We start from the raw sequence: 24757 nt of genomic DNA, 5'->3' as shown, positions 1-24757 counted from the left end.
AACAACAAAAAAGCATGAATGTAATGCATGATGGATTCATTATTACATAGTTATTATTAACATAATCATTTTCCCTGATGCAAAAAGAATTAAAGATGAAACATGTTCACAGGTACCTGAAGGAATAGTGGGCTACAGGTACCGTGCCCTTTGTGTTTTTTGGGTCCCTCCACCCTGAGAGGAGGTGCAGCAAGCCCAAGGATTAGGGGCACAAAATACTGAATTCACCACAATGTCCACTCTGGCCAGCCTAGACAATGCCCACTCTTTCCTGGGCTTTCCTGGGACCCAGTCACATTTCTGTTGGTCAGAGATAGAGCCCTGGAGGAAACCTCTGGTCTGAGGTCTACAGGAAGCCCCTGGTTTACTTCTACACTGGAAATCAGGACTGTCTTCCCAGAATTAAGCTTTTGAAAAGCATAACTCCCCTACTGACCTGCCTGGTACAGAAAACAGTGTATGTGTGAAATATCTGCAAGTCACTTGCAATAGTATCTCATTATATCTTATATTTCTATTGAGAACATCGATTGTTCTCATGTCTTCTGGAGTCAGCTCAAAGTGAAACACCTGGAATGAAGGAAGAATCACATTAACCTCTCCTTCAAGAAGCTGGCCTCCCCCCTGGGAAATGGAGGATTTTCCAGCTGGATGGAGATAAAAGGAGGGGACAGGGAAGCCATGTCTGTCCTCAGCTTCCAGGTGAATAAGCCTGGGGCCCTCTGCTGAGTTCTCACCTCTCCTTCCCACACCTTTTCCTTCTCTGTCCACCTCACAAACTTTACAGTGCATCAGTCCCTTATCTTTCTAAGTGAATCACTTGTGACAGAAAACAAACTAAAATCTTCTTTTTCCAAACACATTGCCTTTGGACACGCCTGACTCGATACTGAACCTGAGCTGACATTAGACTGATTGCCTCTCCCCAACACACCCTAAGGGTGACAGCATTCAGCTGAAGCAGTGTGGGAAGGAAGCTCCCCCATGATAGCCTGTTCAGGAATCTGATATCAAACTGCTCATTATCTACGATTGAACCTAACTAAAAATTTATGTAAATGCTTTTGTGCAGAAAGTAATGAAATTGTTAAAACATTAAAGAACACCTTAATAATTAAAAATTCACATCATAATCATGAAATTGCGAGGTCAATTTTGTAAAGAAATTCATTTTCACCAAAGTGATCTAGTGTTTCAAGGCAACATGAACCAAAGACTTGAGCATATATTCTTTCCTGGAAGTTGGTAAAGTGATACTAAATTCTAAATAAAAGAGAGCTAATCAAAAGCAGTCAGGACATTCTTAAAAAATAAAAAATTACCATTCTGAAAAGCAAAACTGAGTTTTTACTTTAAGAACACAGTGTATAAAACTGAATATTTAAATAGAAGAGAGACACCAAAAAATGTATTTATGGAAACTTGATATGTGGCTGGGCTGACAATGAAAATCTGTGAGGAAATATGGAACCTTAGATTTACATTTAAATATACACAAACATCAGAGAAGGCAATGGCAACCCACTCCAGTACTCTTGCCTGGAAAATCCCATGGACGGAGGAGCCTGGTAGGCTGCAGTCCATGGGGTCGCTAAGAGTCGGGCACGACTGAGTAACTTCACTTTCACTTTTCACTTTCATGCATTGGAGAAGGAAATGGCAACCCACTCCAGTGTTCTTGCCTGGAGAATCCCAGGGACAGGGGAGCCCGGTGGGCTGCTGTCTATGGGGTTGCACAGAGTCGGACACGACTGAAGTGACTTAGCATTAGCATGTACATAAACATGTATGTATCCATTTTCATATTATCTTAGCTAATCAGTTCCAGCTAGATTACAGAACCAAATTTAAATGGAAACATGGAAACAATTGATCAGGGGACAATTTCCCTTCCCTTTGACTTGGCCTGACCTGTAACCTGCATTGAATAGTGATATGTCCCAGAAGTGGTAAGCCAGATCTGAGCCCAGACAGGAAGAGGACTTTTTCCCTAATCACTGACTTGAGGTCATAGCCCTGTGCTGAAATGAAGAGTAGGTTAGTTGGCACAGTCAAGTCAAATATTCATGAAAAACTATACAGAGAAACATGAAGGCCCATCTGACAAGAGCCATATCCACCTGCTAAAGCAGAACTGCCAAGCTGCTCTGAGCCAAACTTCAAATTCATAAAAGAACCCAGCCAAGAGGACAACAGCTTAGCTGAGTAAAGGCTGATAGTAAACCACAGAAGCAAGAGACACATAAATGATCTCTGAATTAAATCCTGAAACTGAGGAGTTTCCTGTACAGCTATGGCTAAAGGTACAATAATGGTCTCCTACACTGAAAACAAAATACAACCTAGCAAAAATGGACAAACTATTGAAGAACTTCACAAAGACAGAAACTCATGAAGATTAAATATATGAAAATGAAACCTGATTAGAATTCAGTGAAATGCAAAATAAAAACACAATGCTTTGGAGGTTAAAGATCACTGCCATAATATTTCTGCCCTCATATTCACATGTTGATGGTGTTAGAAGTGAAATTTTTGAGAGGCGATTAGGTAATGATGGTGGAGCCCTCATGAATGAGATTTCAGTTCAGTTCAGTCACTCAGTCGTGTCCAACTCTTTGCGACCCCATGAATCGCAGCACACCAGGCCTCCCTGTCCATCACCATCTCCCGGAGTTCACTCAAACTTACATCCATCAAGTCGGTGATGCCATCCAGCCATCTCATCCTCTCTCTTCCCCTTTTCCTCCTGCCCCCAATCCCTCCCAATATCAGAGTCTTTTCCAATGAATCAACTCTTCACATGAGGTGGCCAAAGTACTGGAGTTTCAGCTTTAGCATCATTCCTTCCAAAGAAAACCCAGGGCTGATCTCCTTCAGAATGGACTGGTTAGATCTCCTTGCAGTCCAAGGGACTTTCAAGAGTCTTCTCCAACACCACAATTCAAAAGCATCACAATATCATATTCATAGAAGATATTTGGGAGAGCTCTATTGCCCCCTCCACCATGTTAAAATACAAAAAGAAGCCTGTGACTTGCAGCAGCACCCTCACCTGACCACAGGGGCACCCTGAACTGAAATCTCCAGCTTCAGAATTGTGAGAAACAAATTTAATTTTTTTCTCAGGCACTCAATATGTGGTGTTTTGTTAGAGTGATTTAAACGTTCTAAAAATATCAAATAATTCAATTGCATCAATTGAGAACAAAGAAAACAAAACGTCATTTGTGTGAAGTGACAGAATACATTGAAAACGTAATGCTCAAACTAAAACCTCCATTATCTGTCCAACTGTGACCCTCTCCAAACATGATGCCTCTCCTGTTGCCACAGCAGGAAGAGAAAACCACCAGGAATACACACAAGGCATTCATGCTCAGGGAAAGAACAGGTAACTCGCCTTGGCCCAAAGACAGTCTGAGAATCAGAAAAAGAATGACCCTCGTGAAGGATATTCCTTGGGAACCCTATCCCCACAGTTCCACTCATCACCTGTATATTCTCCTTGATCCACTTCTTATTGTTACCCTTGGCCAAAACCACAATCCCATGCTGTATCAGGTAGCGAAGGGCAACCAGAGCTGGGGTTTTCTTATGCTTTTGGGCAATGGCAGAGAGAACCAGTTCCTCCAAGAGAACAGGGTGGTTCAGGCTCACCCTGGAAGGAAATTCAGAAATGCTGAGGAGCTGAGACCAGGTACTCTGTGAGTAGGCGGCCGGGAGGAGCAACCCCACACCCGAGGCCAGGGGCAGTGGCCGGGAGGACCAACCCCATGCCATGGCTGCACGCGCACAGGAGGGCCTAGAGGAGCTATCCCACGTTGAAGGTCAGGAAGGGTGGCAGTGAGGAGATACCCCTCATCCAAGGTAAGAGAAACCCAAGTAAGACGGTAGGTGTTGCAAGAGGGCATCAGAGGGCAGACACACTGAAACCATACTCAGAAAACTAGTCAATCTAATCACACTAGGACCACAGCTTTGTCTAACTCAATGAAACTAAGCCATGCCCGTGGGGCAACCCAAGATGGGTGGGTCATGGTGGAGAGATCTGACAGAATGTGGTTCACTGAAGAAGGGAATGGCAAACCACTTCAGTATGCTTGCCTTGAGAACCCCATGAAAAGTATGAAAAGGCAAAATGATAGGATACTGAAAGAGAAACTCCCCAGGTCAGTAGGTGCCCAATATGCTACTGGAGATCAGTGGAGAAATAACTCCAGAAAGAATGAAGGGATGGAGCCAGAACAAAAACAATACCCAGCTGTGGATGTGACTGGTGATAGAAGCAAGGTCCGATGCTGTAAAGAGCAATATTGCATAGGAACCTGGAATGTCGGGTCCATGAATCAAGGCAAATTGGAAGTGGTCAAACAAGAGATGGCAACAGTGAATGTCGACATTCTAGGAATCAGCGAACTGAAATGGACTGGAATGGGTGAATTTAACTCAGATGACCATTATATCTACTACTGTGGACAGGAATCCCTCAGAAGAAATGGAGTAGCCATCATGGTCAACAAAAGAGTCCGAAATGCAATACTTGGATGCAATCTCAAAAATGACAGAATGATCTCTGTTCGTTTCCCAGGCAAACCATTCAATATCACAGTAATCCAAGTCTATGCCCCAACCAGTAATGCTGAAGAAGCTGAAGTTGAACGGTTCTATGAAGACCTACAAGATCTTTTAGAACTAACACCCAAAAAAAGATGTCCTTTTCATTATAGGGGACTGGAATGCAAAAGTAGGAAGTCAAGAAACACCTGGAGTAACAGGCAAATTTGGCCTTGGAATACGGAATGAAGCAGGGCAAAGACTAATAGAGTTTTGCCAAGAAAATGCACTGGTCATAACAAACACCCTCTTCCAACAACACAAGAGAAGACTCTACACATGGACATCACCAGATGGTCAACACCAAAATCAGACTGATTATATTCTTTGCAGCCAAAGATGGAGAAGCTCTATACAGTCAGCAAAAACAAGACCAGGAGCTGACTGTGGCTCAGACCATGAACTCCTTATTGCCAAATTCAGACTGAAATTGAAGAAAGTAGGGAAAACCACTAGACCATTCAGGTATGACCTAAATCAAATCCTTTATGATTATACAGTGGAAGTGAGAAATAGATTTAAGGGCCTAGATCTGATAGATAGAGTGCCTGATGAGCTATGGAATGAGGTTCATGACATTGTACAGGAGACAGGGATCAAGACCATCCCCATGGAAAAGAAATGCAAAAAAGCAAAATGGCTGTCTGGGGAGGCCTTATAAATAGCTGTGAAAAGAAGAGAAGCGAAAAGCAAAGGAGAAAAGGAAAGATATAAACATCTGAATGCAGAATTCCGAAGAATAGCAAGAAGAGATAAGAAAGCCTTCCTCAGCGATCAATGCAAAGAAATAGAGGAAAACAACAGAATGGGAAAGAATAGAGATCTCTTCAAGAAAATCAGAGCTATCAAAGGAACATTTCATGCAAAGATGGGCTCGATAAAGGACAGAAATGGTATGGACCTAACAAAAGCAGAAGATATAAAGAAGAGGTGGCAAGAATACACAGAAGAACTGTACAAAAAAGATCTTCATGACCCAGATAATCACAATGGTGAGATCACTGACCTAGAGCCAGACATCCTGGAATGTAAAGTCAAGTGGGCCTTAGAAAACATCACTACGAACAAAGCTAGTGGAGGTGATGGAATTCCAGTTGAGCTGTTCCAGGTCCTGAAAGATGATGCTGTGAAAGTGCTGCACTCAATATGCCAGCAAATTTGGAAAACTCAGCAGTGGTCATGGGACAGGAAAAGGTCAGTTTTCATCCCAATCCCAAAGAAAAGCAATGCCAAAGAATGCTCAAACTACCGCAAAATTGCACTCATCTCACATGCTAGTGAGGTAATGCTTAAAATTCTCCAAGCCAGTCTTCAGCAATATGTGAACCGTGAACTTCCTGACGTTCAAGCTGGTTTTAGAAAAGGCAGAGGAACCAGAGATCAAATTGCCAACATCCGCTGGATCATGGAAAAAGCAAGAGAGTTCCAGAAAAACATCTATTTCTGCTTTATTGACTATGCCAAAGCCTTTGACTGTGTGGATCACAATAAACTGTGGAAAATTCTGAAAGAGATGGGAATACCGGACCATCTGACCTGCCTCTTGAGAAATCTGTATGCAGGTCAGGAAGCAACAGTTAGAACTGGACATGGAACAACAGACTGGTACCAAATAGGAAAGGGAGTACGTCAAGGTTGTATATTGTCACCCTGTTTATTTAACTTATATGCAGAGTACATCATGAGAAACGCTGGACTGGAAGAAACACAAGCTGGAATCAAGATTGCCGGGAGAAATATCAATAACCTCAGATATGCAGATGACACAACCCTTATGGCAGAAAGTGAAGAGGAACTGAAAAGCCTCTTGATGAAGGTGAAAGTGGAGAATGAAAAAGTTGGCTTAAAGCTCAACATTCAGAAAACTAAGATCATGGCATCTGGTCCCATCACTTCATGGGAAATAGATGGGGAAACAGTGGAAACAGTGTCAGACTTTATTTTTCTGGGCTCCAAAATCACTACAGATGGTGACTGCAGCCATGAAATTAAAAGACGCTTACTCCTTGGAAGGAAAGTTATGACCAACTTAGATAACATATTCAAAAGCAGAGACATTACTTGGCTAACAAAGGTTCGTCTAGTCAAGGCTATGGTTTTTCCAGTGGTCATGTATGGATGTGAGAGTTGGACTGTGAAGAAGGCTGAGCGCCAAAGAATTAATGCTTTTGAACTGTCGTGTTGGAGAAGACTCTTGAGAGTCCCTTGGACTGCAAGGAGATCCAACCAGTCCATTCTGAAGGAGATCAGCCCTGGGATTTCTTTGGGAGGAATGATGCTAAAGTTGAAGCTCCAATACTTTGGCCACCTCATGTGAAGAGTTGACTCGTTGGAAAAGACTCTGATGCTGGGAGGGATTGGGGGCAAGAGGAGAAGGGGACGACAGAGGATGAGATGGCTAGATGGCATCACTGACTCGATGGACATGAGTCTGGGTGAACTCCGGGAGTTGGTGATGGACAGGGAGGCCTGGTGTGCTGCGATTCATGGGGTCCCAAAGAGTCAGACACGACTGAGTGACTGATATGATCTAATCTGATTTGATCTTCCCAAACAGACCAAGAGGTTCACTCTAGACCAGTGCTTCTCAATGTGTGGTCCATGCACCAACATCATCAGTATCTGAGATCTTGTTAGAAATACAAATTCCATGACTGAGCTGAAGACAAACTGAATCAGAACCTCAACTGTGTCACTTCCCATTCTGTGTTTACAAAGCTCTACAGGTAATTCAGAGGCATTATTGAGTTGAGAACAGGACTGCCAAACTCATGGATTTTTTCCTTAATTTTCAGGGGGTGTTTTTTCTTCTACAATCAAGGGCATGAAAAGAGAAACTGAAGGAAAAGACCCAGAATAGTTTGTAAATTTCACTTTTTCTAAGGTATTGATAAAAATGGAGAGGTCTCAAAATAAGAGACATTTATTTTATCATTATTCTACTATAGATGCTTACAAAAATGGTTCAAGTTGAATTTCTTTTCTATCATGATAGAACTTGGAGTTATATGTTATTATCTCAACTTTAAACACAAGGTAAGTGAGTCTTGAAACACGTATTTTTTAAGATGCTTTGTGAATTTATTTTTAATTAATTTATTTTATTCTAGTTTTAATATAAATTTATTTATTTTAATTGGAGGCTAATTACTTTACAATATTGTATTGTATTGTATTGGTTTTGCAATACATCAAGATGAATCCACCACGGGTGTACATGTGTTCCCCGTCCTGAAAGCCCCTCCCACCTCCCTCCCCATCCCATCCCTCTGGGTCATCCCAGTGCACCAGCCCCGAGCATCCTGTATCATGCATCAGCCTGATTGGCAATTCATTTCACATATGTTATTGTACATGTTTCAAAGCCATTTTCCCAAATCATCCCACCCTCGCCCTCTCCCACAGAGTCCAAAAGACTGTTCTATACATCTGTGTCTCTTTTGCTATCTCTCATACAGGGTTATCATTACCATCTTTCTAAATTCCATATATATATGTGTTAGTATACTGTATTGGTGTTTTTCTTTCTGGCTTACTTCACTCTGTATAATCGGTTCCAGTTTCATCCACCTCATTAGAACTGATTCAAATGTATTCTTTTTAATGGCTGAGTAATACTTCATTGTGTATATGTACCATAGCTTTCTTATCCATTCATCTGCTGATGGACATCTAGGTTGCTTCCATGTCCTGGCTATTATAAACAGTGCTATGATGGACATTGGGGTACACGTGTCTTTCAATTCTGGTTTCCTCAGTGTGTATGCCCAGCAGTGGGATTGCTGGGTCGTATGGCAGTTCTATTTCTATTTTTTTAAGGAATCTTCACACTGTTGTCCATAGTGGCTGTACTAGTTTGCATTCCCACCAACAGTGTAAGAGGGTTCCCTTTTCCCCACACCCTTTCCAGCATTTATTGCTTGTAGACTATGGATAGCAGCCATTTTGACTGGCATGAAATGGTACCTCATTGTGGTTTTGATTTGCATTTCTCTGATAATGAGTGATGTTGAGCATCTTTTCATGTGTTTGTTAGCCATCTGTATGTCTTCTTTGGAGAAATGTCTATTTAGTTCTTTGGCCCATTTTTTGACTGGGTCATTTAGTTTTCTGGAATTGAGCTGCAGGAGTTGCTTGTATATTTTTGAGATTAGTTATTTGTCAGTTGCTTCATTTGCTATTATTTTCTCCCATTTTGAAGGCTGTCTTTTCACCTTGCTTATAGTTTCCTTTGTTGTGCAAAACCTTTTAAGTTTAATTAGGTCCCTTTTGTTTATTTTTGCTTTTATTTCCAATATTCTGGGAGGTGGGTCATAGAGGATGCTGCTGTGATTTATGTCAGAAAGTGTTTTGCCTATGTTCTCCTCTAGGAGTTTTATAGTTTCTGGCCTTACATTTAGATCTTTAATCCATTTTGAGTTTATTTTTGTGTATGGTGTTAGAAAGTGTTCTAGTTTCATTCTTTTACAAGTGGTTGACCAGTTTTCCCAGCACCACTTGATAAAGAGATTGTCTTTTTTCCGTTGTATACGCTTGCCTCCTTTGTCAAAGATAAGGTGTCCATATGTGCATGGATTTATCTCTGGGCTTTCTATTTAGTTCCATTGATCTATATTTCTGTCTTTGTGCCAGTACCATACTGTCTTGATGACTGTAGCTTTGTAGTAGAGCCTGAAGTCAGGCAGGTTGATTCTTCCAATTCCATTCTTCTTTTTCAAGATTGTTTTGGCTATTCGAGGTTTTTGTATTTCCATACAAATTGTGAAATTATTTGTTCTCACTCTCTGAAAAATACTGTTGGTAGCTTAATAGGGATTGCATTGAATCTATAGATTGTTTTGGGCGGTATACTCATTTTCACTATATTGATTCTTCTGATCCATGAACATGGTATATTTCTCCATCTATTAGTGTCCTCTTTGACTTCTTTCACCAGTGTTTTATAGTTTTCTATGTATAGGTCTTTTATTTCTTTAGGTAGATATAGTCCTAAGTATTTTATTCTTTTCGTTGCAATGGTGAATGGAATTGTTTCCTTAATTTCTCTTTCTATTTTCTCATTATTATTGCATAGGAAAAATATAACTTTCCAAAACTGAACCAGGAAGAAATAGAAAATCTTAACAGACGCATCACAAGCACAGAAACTGAAACTGTAATCAGAAATCCAGCAAACAAGAGCCCAGGTCCAGACGGCTTCACAGCTGAATTCTACCAAAAATTTAGAGAAGAGCTAACACCTATCCTACTCAAACTCTCCCAGAAAATTGGAGAGGAAGGTAAACTTCCAAACTCATTCTATGAGGCCACCATCACCCTAATACCAAAACCTGACAAAGATCCCACAAAAAAAGAAAACTACAGGCCAATATCACTGAGGAACATAGGTGCAAAAATTCTTAACAAAATTCTAGCAATCAGAATCCAACAACATATTAAAAAGATCATACATCACGACCAAGTGGACTTTATCCCAGGGATGCAAGTATTCTTCAATATCTGCAAATCAATCAATGTAATACACCACATTAACAAATTTAAAAATAAAAGCCATAGGATTATTTCAATAGATGCAGAGAAAGCCTTTGACAAAATTCAACATCCATTTATGATAAAAACTCTCCAGAAAGCAGAAATAGAAGGAACATACCTCAACATAATAAAAGCTATATATGACAAACCCACAGCAAACATTATCCTCAATAGTGAAAAATTGAAAGCATTTCCCCTAAAGTCAGGAACACGACAAGGGTGCCCACTTTCACCACTACTATTCAACATAGTTTTGGAAGTTTTGGACACAGCAATCAGAGCAGAAAAAGAAATAAAAGGAATCCAAATTGGAAAATAAGAAGTAAAACTCTCACTGTTTGCAGATGACATGATCATCTACATAGAAAACACTAAAGACTCCACCAGAAAATTACTAGAGCTAATCAATGAATATATTAAAGTTGCAGGATATAAAATCAACACAAAGAAATGAAACACATATTTTTTTAATGTGTTCATTAGTTAATAGGTAAATTATGACATAAGCTGTGTCTCTGGTCTCAACTGGGGGTCATATATAGATTTTAATGCAGACATTTGTTATTCATGAGTCAACAAGCTAATACAATCTAGGAAAATTGGCTCAGTGATGGGAAGATAAAAGAGAATTCATTCCATTACTCCGCTCTCTCCTCTCTGCCTATGAGAGTTATCTGAGTATTGTATGATTTAAACTATCTCATCAAAAATTTAATTTTACATAAACTCCTGTTTTTTTTCATTATACTTCAGTACCATCCCTTTACTCTTTGGGATCCCAGAGCACTATAGGCAGCAAGAACAATATCATGTGACTTGCAGAAATCCAACAGTTTCCTCTGATTGAAATATGGGTGACATGCCACCTGTAGAAAACCAATAGAGAAGAGGGTCAGATATTATGGAAACATAATACTAATATGACAGAGGGAGACAAAAAGTTTAAAAAATGATAAAGGAAAAATGATAACATTAAATGGAAACTGGAAATATTAACATCAACAGAGAAACAAAGAAAAGTGGGTTTATACAGTTAATTTATGATGGACATAGATGGGAGAACCAGTCCCAGATTGACTAATCAAAAGATGGACTGTACATTTGAGTAGACATTCATGAATAAATATTTCATAGACTGTTAGCATCACCATGAGCCTTTAACTTCACCCTCTAACCTGGATGATTTTCATAATGTCCAGTACAATTTTCTGAACTGTGTTCACTGCTAAAGACTTATAAATGCTGCAACACCAAGATTTAGGATTCAGCCATCAGAACCCCACACAAACCCTTAATACCCATCGCAACTGATTTAACGCTTTATTAATTTACCTCTGATTCCATGTTTTCATGGTTTTCCTTCCTGTACAAAGCTTGCTCCAGGACACTTTCAACCTCCAAACTGGTCATGCTATCATCTCAGGGAAATGCTTCCTTCCTCTACTGCTGGGTTCTATTCACGATTTACCAGGAAGCCGTGTGCACTTTTTCCATCCAAATTTATCAGACAGAGATACCATTATGGGTTCTATTCACACCATCCAGACAGGGGCTCTACTCTCTAGAACCTTCTGTCCACAAATGTAGGATGAACAGGAGGGGAGGACAGACAAACATCTGGCTCCAGGGCAAGAAGGATGTTCTGAAGAGCAGGAGGGAGAGGAGCCGAGCTGCTCACCTGGTTGCAGACGGACTTGTACTTGAGCCCCGGCTTGTTCAAGATCTTCTCCAGCTGCTTGTGGTTGCAGTTGAACACCCCAATGGACTTGGTCAGCTCTGCATCCTTACACTTCTCCAGTGCCTGGAAGGGAGGGGTGGTGAACAGTCACTTGGAATGGGCAATAGAACAAGAATAAAAGCTGGGAAAAAAATCTGTAAAAAGTGTCATCCATCAAGAATTAACATTGATTATCAAGAAGAAAAGAGGGGAAGACATTATGCAAAAAGAATTATCATCTCCTCTTTGAACCCTGGAGAAGACATATCACATGGAAGGAAAGAGATTCCTGTCTGCACTGTCCCATACATCTCCTCCTCCTTTCCTCTCTGGAACATTTCAGCAATGGTCTCCTCCCCACACAACCCAGCCTCACAGCCCTTAGACTTTATGAACTGCTGGGTCTGATGGTCCACAGCCCATTCTCACAGGTGAAAGAAATGAAAGAGGTCCCCACTCTCCTGGCTCCTCCTCTGGTCTCTCTCCTTCCCATACTCACCTCCCATGTGTGACAGAAATCCACTGAGTCGAATACTAGTTTTCCATTTTCATCTGTTTGCAAAATGTCCTCCCCTGGCTGGGATGGAAGCAGTCATTTTAGAGATAGCACAAAATAATTTCTCCATATTTAGCCAAGCTCCCAAGAATTAAACCTCCATGAGGTATATTTACAACTTTCTAGATACTAATATTTGCAAAGTGATTTTGTCTATGTAAGCAATGTCTTCAGGAGGGAGGGTTACTCTACTCTTTTATACTAAATATATGTTGCAATAAGTACAAATTTTCTACTTTCTAAAACGGACTTCCAGTGACTTCTGTGAATTTTGTCCCTTCTTGCACTTGCCTCTTTAGAAGTGCTACTGTGAGCTGGGAATGACAATAAGTTACATGGCTTTATTTCTAGAATAAAAATTGCAATCTTGACCTGGGCTAGATAATCAGACTTCCTTTTATCTCTGAGTATCAAGTGCCCTAGGGAAGGCATATGAACCAGCAAGTTTCTCCTTAGGTTGATATGGAATGTGGAAGATCCAGCCATGCTCTCAAATATTCATAACCATGAGCCTTGAGCTGCCCCAAGGCCATATTTGCCACTAATGGAAAATGTTCAGTAAAAATAAAGCAAACCATGAGTAGTACCCTGATAAGGAATAGGAAAAAGGAGACATTTCTGAAGAGTACTGCAACCCTCAATTCTGTCTGTGGCTGGAACTTGCCATCTACATAGTCCATGAAACTGTTTTGCATCAGATGGCTTGAGTTCTGTGACATGAAATCAGTTGTTCTAAGTAAACCTTTCTTAAAGGCTAAGTGCAGGCTACAGACCTCATCTGAAGACAGGAGAGAGTGTAGGCAAGGTCTCCCAAGTCCCTGTAAAGGTATGAGGCTTAGACCCACACAGAGGGAGCACCACCAAATCTGCTCACCTAGAAAGGGTGAAAGGCAAGATAGACTCATCATGTTCAATGTAAGGCAGTGTCATGCTCACCACAGCTGCACCAAACTCTTGGTTCACGAAATTCCCAGAGACTCAGGAGTTATAACCAGGACTGGGTGCAGAACTGGCTTATTTCTATTTCTGAAAGTTTTCAAGCATAGACTCTCAGATTATTTAACTCCTTTTTCTGGGAGGCGTGTAAGGAATTCAAAGAATCTCAGTAAAAAGATGATCAATCTGTGGGAGAGGGAGAAGGTGGGGAGATTTGGGAGAATGGCATTGAAACATGTATAATATCATGTATGAAACGAGTCGCCAGTCCAGGTTCGATGCACGATACTGGATGCTTGGGGCTGGTGCACTGGGACGACCCAGAGGGAGGGTATGGGGAGGGAGGAGGGAGGAGAGTTCAGGATGGGGAACACAGGTATACTTGTGGCCGATTCATTTCGATATTTGGCAAAACTAATACAATATTGTAAAGTTTAAAAATAAAATAAAATTAAAAAAAAAAAAAGATGATCACAAATGATTACTTGGGGGATTCTACTCTAGTGTAATCATCCCTTCAACCTACTAGACAAATCTTACTTCAACCATCCATGCAAGTTGATGAACATTCTAACACAAGATATAACATTGATGTGATCACACAAATTTCCAGCCTTCAGAGCCAGTGGATAATGCATAATATAGAGATCGACATAGTCCAGTTGAAGATTTTTCAGTGACTTTTCCAAGGCTGGTCAGACCAACTCTGGTCAAAAGGATGAGCACCAAAGCTTCAGAGGTTAAAAAATAAAATTTGTAATAATAAAACTTCAGTTAATTTTTTTTTGGGGGGGGCATATCATGTGGCTTATGGGATATTACTTCCCCTACCAAGGATGGAATCCCAGCTTATGACAGTAAAGCACCACGTCTTAAGCACTGAACCACCAGGAAATGCTAATACTTTAGGAATATACCAATAAGCATAGTTCACCAAACAACTCTTCACTGAACAAATGATCCTATTATATAATTTTCACCTGGGCACAATCACTTGCACACATGTGCACACACACAATGCACACAGTACCTTTGAAGTGCAGAATATGTCTTCTCTCTTCACAGTACCATCTGCAACCTTACTTTGAATGGCCTGGCCTATCTGCTCTTCATTTTGGTACACATGATCGCAGTCAATATGGTAGAATCCAACCTCTATAGCAAATGGTGTGAATTCCAGAGCTTCCCTCTTAGCAACCTACATAAGCAACAAAGATAGAAGCTGAATATCACATAAGAGATTGCTAGACACAAGCTTTCACCTTCCCAACATAAACGTTTCTTTGTGCCTTTGGTTAGTTCTGTATGTGTGGTGATGAATGCTTGACGATTTCCCTGAACATTCCTGGTCAGTGGTTAAGTGGACACACAGGAACCCTTCAACATGAGGCAATCAATGGTTGACTGTTGGCATCAGAGACCTCAAGACCACATGCAGGTTCACTGATTTTCTGGAAGAACCCAAAGAATTCAGCATAAAGTTGTAGTCATGGATATTATTTATATAGTGAGATGTTTGAAGATAAATGAACAAAGGTGTAAGGTGCCTGGTAAAAGCATCAAGAAACAAAGTAAAAGCTTCTAAGACCTCTGTCTACCAGTGAGGCCACAAACAATACACCACATAAAAACTGTATGCAATCAAGGTGTACAAAGTGATGTTCTCGTATAAGTTGTTGTTTCTGTTTGGTTGCTCAGTCCTGTTCAACTCTTTCTGACCCCACGGGCTGCAGCACTCCAGGTTTCCCTGTTTTTCATTATCTCCTGCAGTTTGCTCAAACTCATGTCCATTGTGTCAATAATGCCATCCAACCATCTCATCCTCTATTGTCTCCTTCTCCTCCTGCCCTCAATCTTTCCCAGAATCAGGGTCTTTTCCAATAGGTTGGCTCTTTGCATCATGTGACCAAAATATTGGAGCTCCAACTTCAGCATCAGTCCTTCCAAGGAATACTCAGGGTTGATTTCCTTTAGGATTGACAGGTTTTGTCTATCTCCTTGCTGTCCAAGGTACTCTCAAAAGTCCTCTCCAACACCACAGTTCAAAAGCATCAATTCTTTGCACTCAGACTTCTTTATGATCCAACTCTCACATCTGTTCATAACTACTGGAAAACCATAGCTTTGACTATATGGCCCTTTGTCATCAAAGTAATGTCTCTGCTTTTTAATACACTGTCTAGGCTTCTCATAGCTTTTCTTCCAAGGAGCAAGCATCTTTTAAATTCCTGGCTATAGTCACCACCCACAATGATTTTGGAGTCCAAGAAAATAAAGTGTGCCACTGTTTCCATTTTTCCCTCATGTATTTGCCATGATGTGATGGGACTGAATGCCATCATCTTAGTATTTTTAATGCTGAGTTTTATGCCAGCTTCTTCACTCCCTCTTTGACCTTCATCAAGAGGCTTTCTAGTTCCTCTTCCCTTTCTGAAATTAGGGTGGTGTCGTCTCCATTCTTGCCTGGAGAATCCCATGGACAGAGCAGCCTGGCAGGCTACAGTCCATGGGATCACACAAGTCAGAACAACTGAGCGACTAAACCACCACCACCACCAAGGAATGAGCCAGTGAGCTTCAGTAACATCCTGGCCCCTTCATTCCCCTCACCCCACTTTGCTCTACAAAGTATAAAAATCCTGTCTTCTATCTACAAAATGTCTCTGACTATGTTTTTCCATTTTATGAATTAGAATAATGAGACTCAAGGTTTAAGGACCAATCTCTTTTCATGTCTACCCTAAAGACAAGATAGACAGCAAACTTTCTCCCTTCCAGACTAGAGACTTACCAGCCCATCTTATGCCTGAGCGCTGCAAACCGTACTTTAAAAAAAAAAAAAAAAAAACATTGAAAGTGAAATTCGCTCAATCGTGTCCAACTCTTTGTGACCCCATGGACTATAGCTCATCAGGCTCCTCTGTCTATGGGATTCTCCAGGCAAGAACATTGGAGTGGGTTGCCATTTCCTTCTCCAGGGGATCTTCCTGACCCAAGGATCAAATCCAGATCTCCCACACTGCAGGCAGATTCTTTACGATTTGAACTACCCAGGGAAGCCCAAGAAAACATTACAAAACCTGGCCTGTAAGAGAGTACCTTTTCCCTTCAAATGAGATTATATTTTCCCTAATAATAAGTTTCCAAGCAAAAACAGAAATATGAGGCAAAACACAGTTGGAATGTTTCTTGCCTGCCATCTAGCAGGCACACCACAGTAGAAAAACAATTCATTCCCATTATTTTTCATTCACCTCATCTATAGGACCTCCCACTTCAAATACTTCTCTGTGTCATGACTTTTTGGAAGGAGGAAAGAATTCTGGAAATAATTAAATGTACAGATAACCCTCACTGTTGCAATCACCTTCAAAGCAAAGCAGCTGACAATTTTCTTGACAGCCGAGTCTCCTCTTTTGCCAAGCTGGGAAAGAGATGGAAACTGGAGGGGAACCCAGAGTAATCTGCAGGTGAGCACAACCTCAGACCCTGATGCAGAGTGGAGACAGGATGCTATCTCCCCTTTCACAGGGCATGGTTCTAGCCTGGTTGGTGGAACCACGTGACCCTCCCAGAGTCACCCAGGAACTCAGTGCTTGACAACCCAAGTCCCTTCTGCTCATATTACATTCACTTACTCTTTATATCTCAACCCACAACCACTACTGTTACCTCTGGAGGTGCATAGGTTCCAAATCCCAGGACAGGAATGAAGTGGCCATCATTAAGCTTCACCTTCTGGCCTTTGGGATCCATTGCCTGTTTCTCCTCTGAGTAAGCAGATTGATATTTTCTTCTTCCTTCACAGGTTATAAATAACAGGAAGTTCACACCCTAGCTGCACTGTCCAACATTAGCAGATATATTGTAGGAGAAGTGTGATTAAAGTAGTGTCCGTGGAACAAGGAGAGGCTTGAAGACAGTCAACTTGTTTGATTTTTTTTTATTAGCATAACCTCAAGTATTATATACTGATGAAATTGGGTGGGCAATTATTGACCATTAGTTAGACTAGAAACTTCCAACAACAATCTTTTTTGTTTTCCTATTATGACCACCATGTCAATCAAACATCAATTGAAAAAGCTATCTTACAGTACAAACAGACACACATACACAAATCACACAATCTGAAAGTGTTTAATAGCATTTTTTAAAATGTTACCCTTTAATAAAGAATCAAAACCTCAAATGAAAATAAATTTGTCTCTTTATATTTCCCACCAGGAAAATTATTATGCTTTATAGACCTGACTGGTGAAATCCAGAACAGTATACAGAAACCAGACATTTGGCAAAATACTTATTGGAGATTATTAATAGCCTTAGGATACCATATGAACTGTGCAAAGAGACTCTTGAGTGTTTATACATTGTACTTAGTTATGTAACTTTAAGAGTACTCTTGTAGATTAGCATTGAAACATGTATGTTACTGTACATGAAATAGATGACCAGTCCAAGTTCGATGTGTGAAATGGGGCACTCAAAGCTGGTGCACTGGGACAACCCAGAGGGATGGGATAGGGAAGGAGGTGGAACAGCAGTTCGGGACAAGGGGACACATACAAGCCACCACAATATTGTAAAGTAATTAACCTCCAATTAAAATAAGTAAATTAATTTTTTTAAAAAGAGTAGTCTCATAATATAACTGGTACACATTTTACATAATTTACTGTTCCACATTATTCATAAAAGGAAAAACTATAAACAAATTAAAATACCACAAATTTGGAAAGAAAACAGAAGTTGTGATGCACTGATACACAAAAATGTAGTGAAGATAAATAAAATTTAACATGTTCAGTGATGTCAGCAAACTGGTGAGATGGGAAGACTGAATTCTCCCATGGAAAGACAAGAAAAGAAAGAGAAATTAATTTTAAAACCTCGTAGAAGTTCTGGAAAACAGTCAAACAAAGACTGACAGCAACAAAGTGAACAGGCAATTAGGAAAAATCCAGAACAGAGTAGAAGGAAATTTCATCATGTATTACTTGCCTGTACCCTCCTCCTGCCTGGAGCAGTGCAGTCTTGATCAGCTCCCAGTTGCCTCCCTCAAACCAGAGTGATCAGAGGAAACCTTATGTGCGAGGTTCCAACCAACTTGGGGGCTGCCTGGAGACTGGTATCTGTTCCACTTAATTCTAAGCTTGAACTGAAGAGTTCCTGGAATGCCTATTGCAGCTGCAGGGGAAATATATATATATATATATATGTTTGTGTGTGTGTGTGTGTGTATATATATATGTATATATACATACATATGGAGCCAAGGACAAAGGAATAAGGGTGGAGACATAGACTAGACCATTTATTAAAAGGCCCTGAATAGAATGGGGGTGTGGCTTTGGGGGACATAGTGCATTCAAAAACAGTCATAAATTCACCAGAATCAGATAGCCAATCTCGACCAGATAAGCTGTTGACTCAAAAGTGAAATGAGCCACCCTGAGCTTTCCTGTTGGGCTGATCCCAGGACTAGGAGCATGACGAGTTAACCAGTGAAAGTTATGACAAGGAACAACTCTACCAAGAGTGAGCATTTGCCTGTTTCAAGGATCCATCTGAATGCACACACATAGGAACACACACACATCTGGACGGGGCAGGGCGGCCTCAGAGAGAGGCCCTAGGAGCAGGGTCTGGGGCTCTGACGGTGTGCCAGTGCTACACCACATGCACAGCTGCCCACACCAGGGGCTGCTCCTGCACACCTTCCTCCAGCTCTGCCACCCTCTGGGGCAAAGGTGCCAGTGTGGAGGATGGGGGGTGCACACTTACAAGGAGGAACCAATCTGGACCCAACTCTCAGAGTTCTGCTCCAGCATCTTGGGACTCGCCTGGCCCAGTAGTGTGGGGACAGCCACTGAGCACAGGAGAGCCTCTGGCTCTAGCCTGCCCCTCCGAGGTGACAGTTGCCAGCATGCCCTGGGAAGGGGTGGCTTTGCCCTCCTCAGCTGCAGCTCTGCTCCAAAGCCTCTGGGCACACAGATTGCACAGGGATAGGTCCACACAAGGACACCCCTACAAACCAGAACAGGTAACTTTTATTACCTAACTTCATAGAGAAGGAGGAAGCTAAGCAAAATGAGGAGAGAGAGGAATGAAATTTTCATTATGTCAAATGAAACAATAAGAAAAAAACAAAACATGAAAAGATCAGATATTGAGACAGAGATTAATAATTTACCAAAATAATTTACCAGAATACAGAATCATAAGAAGAATGCTACATTAACTAGGGAATAGAACATACTAACATTCACAGTGTAGGGGTTCCAGAAGCAGAAGAGATGGAGAAGAGAGTCGAAAATGTAGGTGTGATGAAATTGTGGCTAAAATTTTCCATTAACCTGGGACTTTCCTGGTGGTCCAGTGGTGAGGACTCTGTGCTTCCACTGCAGGGGGTATGATTCTGAACCTGGTTTGGGAACAATCTTGTAAAGGTGATTAAAATCTTGAGATGCAAGATATTCTTGGTTTCCCTGGTAACCCTAATATAATGACAAAGTCCTTACCTGTGTGACCTGGGAGAGTTGTAGTCAAAGAGAAGGTGGGAAGATAGGAGCATTAGATAAAAGATTCTAAGATGCGATAGTCTGTCTCTGAAGATCTCGGTAGAGTCTACAAGATGAAGATGGAAGAGTTCTCCTGTTCAGTTTCTCAGTTGTGTCCAACTCTTTGCCACCCCATGGACTGCAACACACCAGGCTTCTCTGTCCTTCACTATCTCCCAGAGTTTGCTCAGATTCATGTCCACTGAGTCTGTGATGCCATCCAACCATCTCACCATCTGGCATCCCCTTCTCCTCTTGCCCTCAGTCTTCCCCAGCATCGGGGTCTTTTCCAATGGGTTGGCACTTAGCATCAGGAGGCTAAATATTGCACTTCAGCTTCAGCATCAGTCCTTCCAATGAATATACAGGATTGATTTCCTTCAGGATTGACCAGTTTGATCTCCTGGCTGTCCAAGGGACTCTGAAGAGTCTTCTCTAGAACCAAGTTTGAAAACATCAGTTCTTCAGGGCTCAGCCTTTTTTACAGTCCAACTCTCACATTCATACATGACTACTGGAAATGCCATAGCTTTGACTCTACAGAACTTTGTCGACAAAGTAATGGCTCTGTTCTTAAACAGGTTATCTAGATTTATCATAGTTTTTCTTCCAAGGAGCAAGCATCTTAATTTAATGGCTACAGTCACCATCTGCAGTGATTTTGGAGGCCAAGAAAATAAACTTTGTCACTGTTTCCAAGTTTTCCCCATCTATTTGCTGTGAAGGGATGGAACCAGATGCCATGAACTTAATTTTTCAAATATTGAGATTTAAGCCAGTTATTTCTCTCTCCTCTTTCACCTCCATCAAGAGACTCCTTAGTTCCTCTTTGCTTTCTGCCATTAAGGTGATGTCATCTACATATCTGAGGTTACTGATATTTCTCCCAGCAATCTTCAGCCCACATTGTGATTCATCGAGCCCAATGTTCCACATGATGTACTCTGCATATAAATCAAATAAGCAGGATGACAATATATGGCTTTGATGGACTCCTTTCCCAATTTGGAATGAATCCATTGTTTCGTGTCCAGTTCTAACTGTTGCTTCTTGGCCTGCATACAGGTTTCTCAGGAGCCAGGTAAGGTGGTCTGGGATTTCCATCTCTTTAAGAATGTTCCCCAGTTTGCTGTGATCCACAGAGTCAAAGGCTTTAGTGTAGTCAATGGAACAGAAGTAGATGTTTTTTCTGGAATTCTCTTGCTTTTTCTATGATCCAATGGATGTTGGCAATTTGATCTCTGGTTCCTCTGCCTTTTCTAAATCCAGCTTGTATATCGGGAAGTTCTTGGTTCACATACCATTGAAGCCTAGCATCAAGGATTTTCAGCATTACCTTGCTACTATGTGAAATGAGTGCAATTGTGCAGCAGTTTGAACATTCTTTGGCATTGCCCTTCTTTGGGATTGGAATGAAAACTGACCTCTTCCAGTCCTGCGGCCACTGCTGAGTCTTCCAAATTTGCTGGGCTACTGAGTGCAGCACTTTTACAGCATCATCTTTTAGAATTTGAATAGCTCAGCTGGAATTCCATCACCTCCACTAGTTTTGTTCATGCAAAGCCCTCTTAACTTTGCATTCCATGATGTCTGGCTCTATGTGAGTGATCACACCATAATGGTTATCCCTGTCACTAAGGCCTTTTTTTGTATAGTTCTTCTTTGTATTCTTGCCACTTTTTCCTAATCTCTTCTGCTTATCTTAGGTCATACCTTTCTGTCCTTTATTGTCCTCATCTTTGCATGAAATATTCCTTTGGTATCTCTAATTTTCTTGAAGTGATCTCTAGTGTTTCTCATTATATTGTTTTCTTCTGTTTCTTTGTACTGATCATCTAAGAAGACTTCCTTACCTCTCCCAGCATTCCTTGGAACTCTGCATTCAGATAGGTAAATCTTTCCCTTTCTCCTTTGCCTTTTGCTTTTCCTCTTCTCTCAGCTATTTTAAGGTCTCCTCAGATGACCATTTTGCCTTGTTGCATTTCTTTTCTTGAGATGGTCTTGATTACCCCTCCTATATAATGTTACAAACCTCCACCCTTAGTTCTTTTCTATGGCACTCTATGGCACTCAATCTTTCAGATCTAATCCCTTGAATCTTTTCATCATTTCCACTGTATAATCATAAAGAATTTCATTTAGGTCATTCCAGAGTGGCCTAGTGGTTTTCCCTTCTACTGGAGGGAGCAGTCCCACTGTTACCAAAACGGTGTGTGTGTCGGTGGGGTGCAGCTGCTCGTTGTTTCAAATCCAATAATCAGGCCAGGTTGGTGGAAAGGAAAGTTTGTTTGATTTCAGATTCCAGCAACTGAGCTGTTGGTGTGGCAGACATCGATCCAAAGCCCGACCCCCTCCACTGGAAACCAGTGGGGCAAGAGCCCTTATAGACAGAAGTGATAGTGGTGCTATATGCAGAAACAGCACAGTCAGCTCTGACAGTCATCTTCAAATTGGTCATCAGTGGTCTGACCCGTGTCATCTTGATTGTTTTATGTACATTAGTCTTCAGTTCCAGGACCCATTTGTTTGCATTTCTTGAGGCCATTATTCAGAAGTGTGGCAGCTTATGTCATGGATATATTCTGGTCATCATGTGGTTAACTTCTCCACCTGGTGTTCTAGGATCTATATGGCAGCTCACAGGATATGGTTCACAATATTATCTCTAGCCCTTGAGAAAGAGCTGAAGGTCCTTGATTATGCTTAATGACCACACGGTTATTATTGAGTCTCTTTTGACCTTTTTCCTTTGTGTCTACATTTCTCAATTCTCTGATTAAACTTATTCTTTGAAGTTTTCCACAAAGAGCAGGGAAAGGACATGGTACAGGGGCAAGGAACAAAAGATTCTGCTTCATTTCACCACCCATCAGCAGAAAATTGGGTTAAAGATTTACTGAGCATTGCCCCGCCAACCAGAGAAAGACTTTCCCTACAGACAATCCCTCCCATCAGGAAACTTGCACAAGCCTCTTATCCTCGTCCATCAGAGGGCAACACAGAAGAAGCAAGAATTTCAATCCTATGGCCTCCAGAATGAAAACTACAATCACAGAAAACTAAACAATGTGATCACATGGATCAAACCTTGTGTAACTCATGAAACTATCAGTTACACAAACCTTGTGTAACTCATGAAACTATCATGCCATGCAGGGCCACCCAAGATGGACAAGTCATGATGGAGAGATCTGATGATGGAGAAGGAATGGTGAGCCACTTCAGCATTCCTGCCTTGACACCCCATGAACATTATGAAAAGGCCAAAGTATATCATACTGAAGGATGAGACCCCCGGGTTGGTAGGTGTCCAATGTGCTACTAGAAAAAGTGGAGAAATAGCTCTAAAAGGAATGAAGAGGCAGAGCCAAAGCAGAAACAACACCCAATTGTGGATGTGTCTAGTGGTGGAAGTAAAATCTGATGCTATGAAGAATAATATTGCATAGGAACCTGGAATGTTAGAACTCTGAATCCAGGTAAATCGGATGTGGTCAAACAGGAGATGGCAGGAGTAAACATGGACATTTTAGAAATCAGTGAACTAAAATGGATGGGAAATAGGTGAAATTAATGCAACTGACCATTATATCTCCTACTGTGGGCAAGAATCCCTTAGAAGAAAGGGAGTAACCCTCATAGTCAACAAAAGAGTCCAAAATGCAGTATACTTGGGTGCAATCTCAAAGATGACAGAATGATCTTGGTTCATTTTCAAGGCAAACCATTCAACATTACAGAAATCCAAGTCTATGCCCCAACCACAAATGCCAGAGAAGCTGAAGTTGATGTGTTCTTAGAAGACCTAAGAGACCTTCTAAATCTAACACTGAAAAAAGATGGCCTTTTCATTTTAGGGGACTGGAATACAAAAGTAGAAAGTCAAGAGATACCTGGACTAACAGGCAAGTTTGGCCTTGGAATACAAATGAAGCAGGGCCAAAGCTAACAGAATTTTTTCAAGAGAATGCTCTGGTCTTAGCAAACACCCTCTTACAACAACACAGGATCTGTTCTCTAGTATCTGTATAAGGCAAGGAAATGGATTTTCCCCTATAACCTCCAGAAAAGAATGCTGGCCTGCTGGCACTTTGACTTTAGCCCATTGAACCGCATTTTGAATTTCTGACCTCAGGATATGTAAACTAATACATTGCTGTTGTTTCAAAGCACAAATTTTTGGTCATTTGTTATACCAGCAGTATTAACTAAAATGTGGTTCAAATCAATCCCACCTCCATCTGCTGTATCATAGGTTTTCCTCTCTCTGCTGGACTGTTCCTCTGACCTCAGAGGCAGGTGGTCATCTCCCATAACAGGGAACCTTGTCTTAAATTCCACTTTCTCTTTCAGCACCTGCCCAATTCCATGGTCCTCATTACAGCAACGTCTTTGAAAACCACATATACTGTTTCTCATTGGTCTCTTCACACCATTTCTTGAACTTACTCTACTCAGGGTTTGCCTTCACCACTATCAAAGCGCCACTTGACCTTGCCAAGGTTAACTGCCCAATCCAATGGTCTGTTTCAGTCTTCTCTTACTTGTCCACTTGGAAGCACTGGACTCTTTTCACCTCCAATCATACCCTTCATGTGCTTTCTAAGAACAGTCTCTCCCACCTCACTAGCCTCTCCTTCTCTGCCTCTTTTGCTGGTTCCTCCACTTTTTCTTTTTTTAAGGAAAAACCAGCTCCTCAATACTGAGTTGTCATGAAGCTTAACATCCATGTCTATACTCACTCACTGTATGACATATTATCTCCAATTTTCTAGTTTCTTGGCTTCAAGTGGCAACTAAATTTGAGAAACCACAAATACAAATATTTTAGCTGAC

At 41.1% G+C, this 24757-nt stretch overlaps 1 protein-coding gene across 1 annotated transcript; it reads right to left on the bottom strand.

Annotated features, from left to right (window-relative positions):
- Nucleotides 1-483: 483 nt before the first annotated feature.
- Nucleotides 484-17114, bottom strand: LOC102271037 (dihydrodiol dehydrogenase 3-like; the record flags this gene model as incomplete). The annotated part of the gene is given in 8 exon segments (XM_070366962.1): nt 484-570; nt 3496-3661; nt 10906-11015; nt 11828-11950; nt 12366-12443; nt 13973-14089; nt 14389-14556; nt 17031-17114. Coding segments are annotated over 8 exon segments (933 nt in total), but the record flags the coding sequence as incomplete, so codon positions are not given.
- Between the last annotated feature and the right edge of the window lie 7643 nt (nt 17115-24757).

This window comes from Bos mutus, unplaced genomic scaffold, assembly GCF_027580195.1.
Source record: "Bos mutus isolate GX-2022 unplaced genomic scaffold, NWIPB_WYAK_1.1 CTG345, whole genome shotgun sequence".
Lineage (NCBI taxonomy): Eukaryota > Metazoa > Chordata > Mammalia > Artiodactyla > Bovidae > Bos > Bos mutus.
This window is presented reverse-complemented; position numbering and strand designations above follow the sequence as displayed.